Raw genomic sequence first — 13,736 nt, forward strand, 5'->3', positions numbered from 1 at the left:
CATTTCAGCTATGAAGAGAAACTGAAAAGGCTAGGGTTGTTTTTCTTAGAGCAGAGAAGGCTGAGGGGGGATATGATTGAGGTATACAAAATTATGAGGGGCATAGATAGGAAGAAACTTATTCCCTTAGCGGAGGGAAATAATAATCAGGGGGCATAGATTTAACGTAACGGCAGGAGGTTTAGAGGGGATTTGAGGAAAAAAAATTTCACCCAGAGGGTGGTTGGAATCTGGAACACACTGCCTGAAGAGGTGATAGGGGCAGGACCTCTCACAACATTTAAGAAGTATTTAGATGAGCACTTGAAATGCTATAGCATACCAGGCTACGGGCCAAGTGCTGGAAAATGGGATTAGAATAGTTAGGTGCTTGATGGCCGGCACGGACACGATGGGCCAAAGGGCCTGTTTCTGTGCTGTAGGACTCTATAACTCTAATGGGACTCTGGTTGTGAGAAGGAAATCCCCAGACACGGGCTGTTAAGTTGCAAGAAGAAATACATGTTGCTAACTACCATGCCTGAATCACTGGTAGACTGTCATGTGATAAGCCCTCTCTTCTCCCACCTCCTCCCCCCAATCTGTGTGTTTAAAGCTGATGTTTCTCTGCAGCAGGCTGACAAGCATCTGGGACTCTGACAAGTGCAGACCCAAGTGCGGGGTCCCTCCTCTCTCTCTCTCTCTCTTCATTCCAGCTTGCAAGCTTCGAACCCTGCCTGCTGACTGTGACCACCTCTGCAACTAGAGACCCCTTGAAGGAAATCATCCGCATCGCTGTCTCCAAGAGACCCACTGAATCAGCTGCCTATCTCTTCAAATCGGCAGCCTCAAGACCATCGAATTGAGCCGCAAGCCAGCCGAGTTACCAAACTCCACTTTTTTTGTTCTAAGGACTCAAGCCTTCCCCACTCTGTAACGTGTGTGTGTGTGTGTGTATGTGTGTGTGTGTATGTGTGTGTGTGTGTGTGTGTGTGTGTGTGTGTGTGTGTGTGTGTGTGTGTGTGTGACAGACAGTTGGAATATAGTTTATTATTTTACTTAGATCCATTTAAGTACAATAAAGCTATTCTCTTTTTTTGTTAAACTCGAGAAAACCTGTCTGATTGGTTCTTTTTTTATTATTCATTCACGGGATGTTGGCATCACTGGCTTGGCCAACATTTATTGCCCATCTCTAATTGCCCTAAAGCAGTTGGTGGTAAGCTGCCTTCTTGAACCGCTGCAGTCCTTGGGGTGTAGGTACACCAACAGTGCTGTTAGGAAAGGAGTTCCAGGATCTTGACCCAGAGACAGTGAAGGAAAGGCGATATATTTCAGGATGATGTGTGACTTGGAGGTGGTGGTGTTCTCATGCATCACCTGCCCTTGTCCTAGGTGGTAGAGGTTGTGGGTTTGGAAGGTGCGATCAAAGGAGCCTTCTTGAGTTGCTGCAGTGCACCTTGCAGATGGTACACACTGCTGCATTATGATCATAGCACATAAATAGTTAAACACTCACTGAATTGGCAAGCACATTCACTTTAATAAAGAAATAAATCCTGTTATGGTCAAACAAGGAGAGGGAAAAGAGGGGAGCCCTTCAGTCCCTCCTTACCTGATCATAACAAAAGGAAAGGAAGAATATTCGTCTCTGTAGCGCCTGTGTTTTCGGCACTATGGATGCTGTTTTGTGTCCAAAATGGTGTCTGCGCTCTGAGTGCAGAAATCTGCTACAGGCTGTGCCAGATGCCATTTTGCTAAGAGACAAGCAAGAGGCATCCTTTACCCACATCAGAGGCAGATGTTAGGCTCCTTATTTGCATATGTCAATGGCTGAACACTTACTTTTCTCCCTTTTGCAACTTTGCCAATTACCTCCTGCAAAACTGATACTGAGCAGCATGGAATGAAAAGAAGGTTAGTACTCTCCTTAATCACTGCTGAGCCCAATCCAGAGATCCCCGACCTCCAATATCCCCAATCTCCCCTTTCCCCGGCCCTGGTCCTGAACTCTTAGTCCCCCATCTTCTGATTGCACTCCGAGGCCTCCCAACAATACTGCAGACTATCGTGATGTTCTTTCTGACCATCTCACGTTCCCCGTCCCCATCCAATCCCACTCCGAGGCCCAGCCGTCCCTCCTCCAGACACCCGTGATCTTACCCAATCACTGACCTGAACATTGGCGAATGATGCTTCACGGGCTTCTACCACTGCAACCTCTATACGACATGAGGTCGATGGCCCAAAATCCTGTGCTGCCTTGGACCTACCCAGTTCAGCATACGCTGTTAGCATTCTGCAGATGAGGCGTCCAAAAATGGATGCTGCCCACTTCTTAGGCTGCAATGTTTTGTCTTTCACTCTCAACATTCACATTGCTAATTGCAACTGAAAGATGTTTTACATTAAAAGGTGATCTGCCCCTGTTTAAAATATATTATTGCCAATTGAATTCTGTCGTAATATTTAGTGAGCAATTTGTAAAATAAATCCTGATAGCCCTGTTTATCGAATCAAGGAACAATATCATGTCTGGTTAAATCATATTCAATTAAGGCTTCTTGTCATTGTTCCCTGCTGTCATGACAACCCTGTTGGTAAGAAAACAGAGATTGGTCAGTGGAAAATGATTAGAAATCACATACATTTCTACAGAATAGCACACTCTGCAAGGAGCATGTTCAAAGGCAGTCAGCTGATTAGGCTTTGTTCTTGTCACTTAAGATAACCGTTTTGCTCTTCGATATGGTTTCAACTTGTAGCATGCTGCAGACAGCGTGACATCTTATAGAAAACTTACGTCATCTTACATCATATCTGTTCGTTGTTTAATGCAGATATCTTCATGTATCAATTATATGCAGAACCTTGATTCCCCATATTTACCCTAACAATTCGTACTAGAATAGAATTTGCCGTGAACTCTGTAGTATTTACTGTATGCTATAATAGATATATGAATGTGATTACAAGGCAGTAACCTGATCTCAGGATACAAATAATGTATAAACAAATTGTGATACACTGTCAACTTTAAGACTACTGCTTTGCAGACACTTTTAGGTTTTTAATATGCTTTGTGATTTAAATGAATGTAATTTTTTGATTGGCTTTATTGGATGAATTCATGCTGCTCTTGCAAAGCACAATTAATGGCAAGTGAATGTATCTTTTACTAAGAAGCCTGAAATATATTAATCTATATTTAATAACAGTACTCAACTGTAAGTAAAGATGATAACTTCTCATATCAAAACATTGTTTCTTTTCTACATGATAAAATACACATTGAACCATAGGAATTCTTCTGGTGTTAACACCAGGGTAGCTTGGTCTGCTCTTTATAATTGCACTGACATCTGATCCTGGGTATGCTAGCATGTTATAGACAAAATTTTTCCTTTCATTATTTTAGAATATATCTGACATCATCTGGGAACAAATGCTATTCCTAAGTGAGTCTGTAATTGAGTGTGGAGAATTCATTGATCATGCTGATTCAGTATTCTGCAGCCTCGAACAGGTAGCCAACTACCCAGTTAGGCTATTAATGATTCATGCTAAGTGGCTTTTTAGCAGTAGTGTTGACTGTTCCTAAATGAACTGTCCAGTGAGCAGCAGCAGTGCCAGACAGGAGAAGGGGAGGGTGAAAGAGAGAGAGAAATCCTTTCCTACCTAACACTGCAAGACAACGTTCAGCAAGCTCTCGTCATCCCTCATCAAGACTTCAGTAGCTATCTACTAAAGGTTTTACAATTTCTCCATAAAATGTTAGTTCTGTTTCACAGCCAGATCTTTCAGATGTCATTGAAGTTGCTGTTCTTCATTAACTTGCATAAGGAATGCATGGTTATACAGCAGATGGGAGGTGATTATGTTCCTGAAGTTTTGTGGAAAGATTGACTTGTGTAATGATTTGACATGGACTTAATCTAATTTTGCCTTCAATAACCAGAATGGCTTGAGAGAAAATAACGAGAAACTAAATTGCCCAATTCTAGGTAGCTTTGTACAGCAGACATGTTCCTTAATGAGAATTAGTTTGGGGCTACCCAAAGTCATTTCACTGAGGTCATGGATGAAGCAGGGAGAGAGGATTTTCATTTCATTGATCTGAGTTAATTGAGTGGCTGCCACTGATGCTGCCAGCTCTATTAACGATGGCCCCCACTAATGGTAGCCACTACTGGGGCTGCACCTGGATGAAGAGGGTGCACTCTCAAAATCAAACAACTGGGGTCTGCAGAGTCAGGCAAGCCCAGGAAAGGGGTGTCATGGAGGGCAGGTGACGTTGTTGCTCTGGGGGCCATAGAGTGGACAAAAAGGCCTGGAGGTGGGATGGAGCTGGGGAACTGGCTCGCTGGGCAGCAGGGCTATTTTTAACTCTTACCCACCTCTGTTCCTGGTCCCGTTGGGGGCTCAAAATTCAGCCTGTTAATTCTCAGGTATTAATGGAGAGAATGAATGAAGTGGTGAAAGCTTATAGAATGAAAATTAATGTAAAAATATGAAAGTTATGAAGATAATAGTGGAAAAGCAGAGGTCACAATAAATGGTCAACAGCTGGAACAGGTATCACGATGTAAGTACCTGGGCAGCATCTTGTCAGAAGATGGTTACTGTCATAAAGAAATCAGAGCGAGAATAGCAATGGAAAAGATTGCGTTTTCCAAACATAAAGAATTGCTCAGTATAGGAATGAGTAGAGATCTTTGAGAAAAGAATTATCAACACTGTGATTTGGAATGTCTTATTGTATGGGGCTGAAAAGTGGACCTTGAGAAAAGCAAACATCCAAAGACTAGAAAGCTGTGAAATGTGGTTCTGGAAAGGATAGAGTGGGTCACTTGGAGAGAATACAAGAGCAATGAAGATGTCTCAGGATGGTGGAGGAGGATAGATCGTTAGTGAATATCATCAAGAAAAGGTTGGATTCTCCAGATTCTAAGGTATGCGCGATTGCTGAAGGAGGTGATTGAAGGAAGATTAGAGGGATGTAGACCAGGAGGGAGAAAGAGAATGATGATGTTTGACAACTTGAAATTGAAAATGAGAGGTTCCTACGAGCAACCGAAGAGGAAAGTGCAAGACCGTGAGGCGTGGAGAAATGAGCAGCGTACTTAGGCAGGTCACTATAATGGAAACACCGTTTTTCTCTCCACAGATATTGCCTGACTTGCTGAATGTTTCTAGCATTTTCCTTCTTTATTGCAGATTCGCAGCATCTACAGTATTTTGCTTCTGCGTGAGTGGGCATTTGCAATAATTGAAGTTAATCCAGTTGTTTGTGGGCACAGTGCTTGGCCGTATTGTTCTGAGTGGAGATTAGATTGCTAACCAGTGTTATTGTGCAAGATATGATGGATTTACTTTGGTCCCCAGTTTCCTTGCTCCAAATCGGGTGGTTTATTGATATTTGTGATTGCATTCATTATAGAAATCTTCACCTATATTTACCCAGTTAGTGCTGCTTGTAACATCTAGATCATGAATGCATCATTTGAATTGGTTCAAAAACACTTTAGAAAATAACAAAACAAGGGAGCACATATGCAAACAGACGATGGTTTTCCAGTTCATACCCATTTACAGTTTGAATTAATTAAGCCAAAACGTTCCTCTTTTTGAAAATAGAAAATATACTTTTTGAAGAAGGCCTCATCTATGCTTCTGTTAAAGTTGACACTCCAGTGCAGCACTGAGGGAATGCTGTGCTGTCTTTTGGATAAGATGTTAAACTAAGAGCTCCCAGGTGGATGTAAAAGATCCCATGGCACTAATTTGAAGAAGAGCAGGGAAGTTATCCCTGGTGGAATTATCCCTGGCTAATATTTATCCCTCAATCAACATCTCAAAAACAGCTTACCTGCTCATTATCGCTTTGCTGTTTATGTGGCCTTGTTGTGAGCAAATTGGCTGCCGTGTTTCCTACATGACAACAATGACTCTGCTTCAAAAGTACTTCATTAGCTGTAAAATACTTTTGAGATGTCCTGTAGTCATGAAAGGCGCTATATAAATGTAAATCTTTCCATTACTGTGCCAAAGATCCCTTGGCTGGCCTGCCGCCTTCCATCTTGAAACTTGAAATTCTGGTAACTTGAGTCCATCATCAAAAATCCTGATTCTTGCATCATAATTTGCAACAAATCCAGTTCACATATCATTCCTGTGCTCACTGAAATACAGTGGCAACACCTTGATTTTAAAATTCTCATCCTTGGGCTAGATTTTGTTCACCTCGTGACATCGGGCTCCATGGCGGAAGGGGTGGGTGGGTGCAGGAGATCGGAGAGGCAGCGACCCACCCTGGAGCCCGATGCCGGGATTGCTGAGTCCGATCTTCCCGGCGGCGGGGAAGCTCCTTGGCGGGCCCTCCACCGCACTGCGACGGGGACCATGCTTTAAATAGTGAAATTACCTGTTTGCATACATTTAAATTGAATTACCCGTGATGTTACCTTCGGTTCCGGATCTTCAGCGCGACGGGTGGCACTTAAAAAATGCTCAATTTAACTTTTTGTATTCTGTTACAACCAGGTGAGAAGGGGTCTAGGGGTTCCCTCTCAGCCTTTGCCTGGTTTAACCGTAACAGGATTTAATTTTAAAACACTATGTTTTTAGCTCCCCCTCAGTGAATCCTTGTTCACTGCTCTCCAATTGTAAGGCAAAGGAATCAACCAGACAGGTTTTCTTCGATTTAAACAAGAAAGTTGGAAGTTTATTAACTTTAAACTTGACCACGCTAGCATGCATATGCGATAAACACACATGCAGATGGAGACAGAAAAGTAGAAAGAATAAAGGGGAAAAGTTTGAGGCAATAGCTGGGATTTATTTACGGTCCTTTGAGTTTGATGTAGCGTCTTTGATTGCCGATAAGTCTTGCCGTTTCGTTAAATGAGCCACCATGCTTGAGATCGCGGTGGCTCTTTGGCTTGCGGCCTGGGCCACCATTTCTGAAGCTCACCGTCGATATTGGCGGTGAGATTATAAAATCCAGCTCTTATTGTAGTGATGTGGAGTATTCTGGATAGATGTCCATTTGTCAAGAGTGATCTTGATTGCTCTCTCTACTTCCTCTCTCTCTCTCTATGTCCCTCCCCACTCTGTGTTCCCCCCCCCCCCCCGCCACTCTATCCCCCTCTCTGTCTCTCTGTTCCTCTCTCTCTTTCTGTGTGTGTGTGTGTGTGTCCCTCTCTATCCCTCTCTCTGTGTCTTCCCCCTCTCTCTGTGACTTCCCCCTCTCTCTCTGTGTCTTTCCCCTCTCTCTCTGTCTTCCCCCCTCTCTCTGTCTTCCCCTCTCTCTCTGTTTTCCCCCCTCTCTCTGTTTTCCCCCTCTCTCTGTGTCTTCCCGCTCTCTGTTTTCCCCCCTCGCTCTGTCTTCCCCTCACTCTCTGTTTTCCCCCCTCTCTCTCTGTTTTCCCCCTCTCTCTGTTTTCCCCCCTCTCTCTGTTTACCCCCTCTCTCTGTTTACCCCCTCTCTATGTCTTCCCCTCACTCTCTGTTTTCCCCCCTCTCTCTCTCTGTTTCCCCCCTCTCTCTGTTTACCCCCTCTCTCTCTGTTTTCCCCTCTCTCTCTGTCTTCCCCTCTGTCTCTCTGTTTTCCCCCCTCTCTCTGTCTTCCCCTCTCTCTGTCTTCCCCTCTCTCTCTGTCTTCCCCTGTCTTTCTCTCTGTCTTCCTCCCTCTCTCGCTCTGTCTTCCTCCCTCTCTCTCTGTCTTCCCTCTCTCTGTCTCCCCCCTCATCTTCGCCCCCTCTGTCTCTCTCTCTCTGTCCCCCTCTCTCTCTCTGTCCCTCTCTCTTTCCCTGTCTTCCTCCCTCTCTCCCTGTCTTCCTCCCTCTCTCTCTCTCTGTCTTCCTCCCCCTCTCTCTCTCTCTGTCTTCCTCTCTCTCTCTCTGTCCCCCTCTCTCTCTCTGTCCCTCTCTCTCTCTGTCCCTCTCTCTTTCCCTGTCTTCCTCCCTCTCTTCCTGTCTTCCTCCCTCTCTCTCTCTCTGTCTTCCTCCCTCTCTCTCTCTCTGTCTTCCTCCCCCTCTCTCTCTGTCTTCCTCCCTCTCTCTCTGTCTTCCCTCTCTCTGTCTTCCTCCCTCTCTCTGTCTTCCCCCCATGTCTCTCTGTCCATCCCCCCTCTCTCTCTTTCTCCACCCTCTCTCTCTGTGCTCACCTCTCTCTCTCTCTCTCTGTTCCCCTCTCTCTGTCCCCCTCTATCTCTGCTCCCCTCTCTCTCTGACAGTTGTAGAGAGTGGGAATGCTCAGCAGAGCAGCTTCGTGGTTAGTCAGTTTTTAAAACATCGCATTGTCAGTTTCACAGCTGACAGTGCTGGGAGCAGGAACAGCGGTTTCCGAACTTTGGACAGATTTGGGGTTTTCTGGCGGGTTCCAATTTTTTTTTAAAAGCCCGCCACAAAACCTCGAAAATGTGCGAAGTTTGGAAACCGCTGTTTCTGCACCCAGCACCTATCAGCTGTGAGACTGTGCGATTTTTTTTCTTTAAAAGCCGATCTGGAAGAAGAAGCCAAAGGGAAATTTCTCATCTCTGAAATTACCAGCCACGGACCCCTGGTGAGGATGAGGAACAGCCCGGTACAATTTACATCTGCGGGCTGGTGGAAACCTTTCACGGGTCGGATCCTGGCTTGTGGGCCTTTTGTTGGACAACCCTATTGTAGATGGTACACACTACTGCCACAGTGGTAGAGAAAGTGAATGCTGAAGGTGGTGAATGGGGAGCCTATCAAGTTGGCTGCTTTGTTCTGGATTGTGTTGAGTTCCTTGAGAATTGTTGGAGCTCCACTCATCCAGGTGAGTGGAGAGTATTCCATCACACTCCTGACTTGTGCGTGGTAGATGGTGGACAGACTTTGGGGAGTCAGGAGGTGAGTTACTCACTACAGAATTCCCAGCCTCTGACCTGTTCTTGTAGCCACAGTATTTATGTGGCTGGTGCAGTTCAGTTTCTGGTCAATGGTAACCCCCAGGATGTTGTTACTGGGGGATTCAGTGATGGTAATGCTGTAGAATGTCAAGGGAAGATGGTTGGATTCTCTTTTGTTGGAGATTGTAATTGCCTCATGCAATTACAATATAAACTCAGGTTTCCTCGCCATAAAATGACTTTGTTAAATCAAGCTAAAGAATCACTTCCCTTGTGATGTGCTTGAATTCTTATTTGACTTTCTGTCATCTGCTTTTTAATGCAGGGTTCAGCAGATTCTTACACTAGCAGGCCATCCGATTCTGATGTTTCCCTGGAGGAGGATCGTGATGGGGTTCGTCGTGAATCAGAGCAACAAGCAGCAGTACAACTTGAAAGAGCTAAAGTAAGGGGATATTGACTCTGGCAGAGGCCATCCAGATTCAGATAAATCAAGGGACGGAAAAAAAAAGACTCCAGTGTGATTTTTTTAATTGAAAATAATTCCACTATGTGTATTGTTCAGACATGGTAATTGGAACCTTTAAATCATAACAAATAGAAGTACACATGAGGTCAAAATTTGAAAAGGTGGTGTTCAATGGTTTTTGTGCTTCCCTGGTAGTTAAATAGGTAAATACAACTTCTGGACATCACTCAGTTCAGGATTGTTTACAGTATGATGCTGGACTGTATTATGGACTGGGTCAGTGGTTCTCAAACTGGGGCTCTGGTGGGGACATTATGAGCACATGATCATACAGAATTATCTGATGGGAAAAGGCCTGCTGGTCTATCAAGCGTTCCCCACACCATGATGGCCAGACCTTTTTGTGATAAAAATGTCTTCCTTGCACCTCCTGCCCACCTCCCCTCCCATCCTCACAGCTGTGTAATCTCCTGAGAAAGGTTAAAAAAAACCCAGGGCCAATAAGGGGAAATGAATTGATTACAATTGATTTCTGTGTCCTTGGGCTGGCAAAGAACAAGATGGCCATGTTTCCTGATCTTCGCTGTAAAGTGTGAGTCTGGAGGTTTTGGATACAATCAAAATGTCAGTTATTCAGACTTTAAAATAGTCTGCCAGGATTTTATGCCTAAATTCACTAAGTGTGGTCATTTTTGTGGAGGTGCAAGAGAATTATTCTGGACTGACATCAGAAGAAGAGGAGAAAAATTGAAGGGTCAAATGACTTTTGCATGCTTCCTGATCCTAGGGAAATAAAGCTCTGGCCATAAAATCTGGTGTGAATATTCAGCACAGCATCAGTATGCAAATACTGTGATCTTTTTAAAACATCACTTTACCGAAAACGTTTGAAAATTGGCTTGTTGATCCTGTTTTAGTTCCTACTGCGATTTTTTTTTTCCTTTCCAAGTAGTTTTCAAATATTATTGAAGTAATATATTTACAAGCCTGCTTAGAAATCACCCCGCGTAAATTCTTTCTTTGAAGTTGCGCAAATGAGCTGAGAATAACATTGTACTCTGAGAGGTAGGCCAAGAGTTTACACTTTGGGCGCAGTTGGTGAGCTGGGTGCAAATTGTACTCAAAATTGCGCTAGTTTTCAGAATTTGTTTTTAAAGTTTCCACTCACTCATTTGCATATTGCCAAAAATAAAATCTTCCTTGATCCAGTGTTTTAAAACATAAGTTCTTTAAAAATAAAATGTTGCCCTTGCTCCAAAAAAATGCTTAGTTTTAAGAGCCTTCTTGAAGACCTGCAAATGAGCACGAATAATGAAAAGTCGCCATGATAATTAATTCAATCTAAGGGCGTGGCCAGTTTGGTGCATAGGGCCAGATTCCAGCATGACGCTTTTTAAACTCGGTTTAAGAAGTTCTTCAAAGACAAGCACAAAGCAAAACAGAGGGAATGAAACAAATGCAGATGTGTTTCCTAGGAAACTGCAGTGTAGCACAATTGCACACAGTTTTCTCATGTAGTGCCCATTCTAAAAATATTTAAATTTTTTGTAGCAAATAAGAATTATAGGAATGCAGAGTTTCCACCTTCATACTAGTGATCTTCACCAGCATTGTGACTCAAGAAAATATGAGGCACTGCAGTTTTTATTGAAGTTTATCTCTACTTTATTTACCATTTCACAATAAGCCAAGGCCTGCTGTTTAAGTCCTGATCAATTCGTTGCAGTATTGATGCAAATATATGTCCAAGCCTCTAAAGGATTGCTGACTTTCCAGTTAGACATACAAAAAGGATCAAAGCTTTTCAAATTAAAAATGGAATAATGAAACCTAGTACTTTGTTACTAATCATCAGTGACACAGTTGGTAAAATTGATCATTATTACCAAACATATAGGCATAGCATTATTTTCTTCATTGTCGGGATTTCCGCTGAATTTCTGCCCAATTTACAGTGTTGGAACAGAAAAAACTCAGAGGACATTTAGCCCCTAGTTTTAGAATATAAGGGTGCATTTCGATCTTTAAATATGAAATATATATCACATGAGTCAGTGCAAAACCAAAACCACGTTGAACTGACTCTAAAGCTATAGTGTAAATGTATCCTAACGCTCACTTGGTGTATTTTATTTTTCAGACCAAACCAGTTGCATTTGCCGTAAGAACAAATGTCACTTATTGTGGCGCTCTGGATGAAGATGTACCAGTCCCAGGAACTGCCATCTCTTTTGATGCCAAAGACTTTCTACATATTAAAGAAGTAAGTCAATGAACTTCACTAGCACAAAGGGCAGAAGTTTAACTTTTGCACCCAATTGCAGCAGGGAGAGGCTGCCAGTGGGCCGTAAATGCAGACAATCACAGAGCAGGCTTTGGCTTGGCTTTTTAACTCAACCATGGAATTAACAGCTGGCCTCCGGGTCTCCCGACTAATCAGAGAGTGCGGGCGTGATGACGACCCGCATCTGTCAGTTGAAAGATTTCTATTTGAAGGGACCACAGGATGTATCAGGATGACTCCATTACATGTATTAGTGAAGATAGAGCAAACGTAAGTATGGAGGTGCAACGTTAGAAGGCTGCACCCACCCCGATTCTCTGAGGCATCCTTGAAGATTATGCTCAGGGCTTTGAGGGTCCGGAGAGAAATATTGTTCGCTGCAAATGGGAGGAAGAGGCCAGTCTCTCTCACAAAACAGTATAGCTAAGAATAGCTGAAGTAGTGAGCAGCAGGAGTGTGTTGCCTCGCAGCTGGATAATGTGCTGCAAGAGGTTCAATGACCTTATCAGGGAAGGAAAAGGTGATTGGCCTGGCACATTCAAGTGCCAACCCCTCCACTCTGACTTCCTCAGCATTCTCATGCACAACACTCCTCAGACCAACACACCTTGCAGCTCCACTTATTCCTCTCTCTTGAGGCTTGACCACCATCCCCCCCCCTCCCCTCCCCCCCCACCCCCCACCACCCACTCCTCTGGCAATTTCTCCAACTTTGAACATCTCATCTTGTTGCACCCCTCTCACCGCTCATTCAAAATATGATCATTCTCTACCATCCTCCCAAGTATGATTTAAAAAAAATTATCACCAAGATATCTTCACTGCTTTCCTCTCTCAGTCTCTGCATCGAACGATTTCTCATCTTGGTGATTTCAACCTCCATCTTAACTCATCATGTTCTCTCTCCTCTGAGTTCATTGCTCTCTTATCCTCCCTAAATCTCGCCCATCATGTAAACTCCCCAACCCAAATTCACCCCCAGCTCCTGGACCTTGCCATCTCATGTGGTCTTGCTCGTCAGATTATATCAATTACAGGTAAGGTATCGCTGATCACTTCCTTGTATCACTCACTACCCACATCCCTCTTCCATGACCCAATCCTACCTCCTTCTATATCCATCCCTGAAAAATAAACTATCCCCCAATTCACTTACAACGGCATTTCAAAATCCCAACTGTCTAGCATTCAGCCCTCCATTGGCAACAACATTTCTGCAGCTACTGATTTGCTGAATCAGATCCTCACCTCTACCTTTGATGCTCTGGTCCTCAATAAAACCATTACCCCCTCTCACCCTGGCCGTTCACCCAGTACAACCCTCATCTCCACTCCCTTAAGTCCAAGGGATGCAGACTTGAAAGGAAATGGCGGACAACTATTTTAGCCATCCACCAGCAGACCTGGCTGGACCACTTAAAATACTATCGGGTCCTGCTCTCGCCTGCTAAAACTGCTCACTATCTGCTTCTATTCCAGGATCATCCTGGAATACAAAGATAACCCCCGACTTCTTTTCTCTACTGCAAGCTGTCTTCCTAAACCCCTTACTCCTGTCCCCTCCACCCTCACCTCCAACAATAACTGTGAGGATTTCTTTGTCACTAAGATCAAGACCATCCAATCAGCTGCCTCTGCCATGAGCCTTCCTTCCACTAGCCCTTCTGGCCAAACCTCCTCTAATGCGCCCCCCTGAACTTCTATCTTTCTCCAGTTTTTCTCCTCATGCCCTCTCTGAGCGCATTTTGTCCATGAAACCCACCTCCTGCTCCCTCGATCCTAGTCCCACTAAACTGCTGACCACCCAACTTCCCCTCCTGCTCCCATGTTAGCCGATATTATAAGCAGCTCTCTCCCTTCAGGTGCTGTCTTTCTCTCCTTTGAAATCTGCCATCCTCTAGCAGGAGAGTGTAGTTGTGCATGGGAGGGAAGGTGGAGGACAGGGACATGGAAGTGGGGACGCTGCTCAAGGTGCTCCCACTTTTCACCCTTGCATTAAAAACCTTCTGATGGTCATAAACCAGCTGAACATTAATGGAGTGGAATCTCTTTCGATTGATGAATACTTCTGGCTGATCCGAGGTTGTCTTGATTGATATGTGTATGCAGTCTGTGACTCCGCATAC

General features: G+C 44.1%; 1 protein-coding gene across 1 annotated transcript in view; it reads left to right on the forward strand.

Annotated features, from left to right (window-relative positions):
• cacnb4a (calcium channel, voltage-dependent, beta 4a subunit) overlaps positions 1-13,736 on the forward strand; it is a 308,607-nt gene that overhangs the window by 199,550 nt on the left and 95,321 nt on the right. The window contains exons 3-4 of the mRNA XM_068034482.1: positions 9,183-9,302; positions 11,467-11,589. Of these exons, the coding sequence (XP_067890583.1) occupies positions 9,183-9,302; positions 11,467-11,589 (243 nt within the window). The remainder of the gene's footprint in view (positions 1-9,182; positions 9,303-11,466; positions 11,590-13,736) is intronic.

This window comes from Heterodontus francisci, chromosome 7 (genome assembly GCF_036365525.1).
Source record: "Heterodontus francisci isolate sHetFra1 chromosome 7, sHetFra1.hap1, whole genome shotgun sequence".
In the NCBI taxonomy this organism is placed as follows: Eukaryota; Metazoa; Chordata; class Chondrichthyes; order Heterodontiformes; family Heterodontidae; genus Heterodontus; species Heterodontus francisci.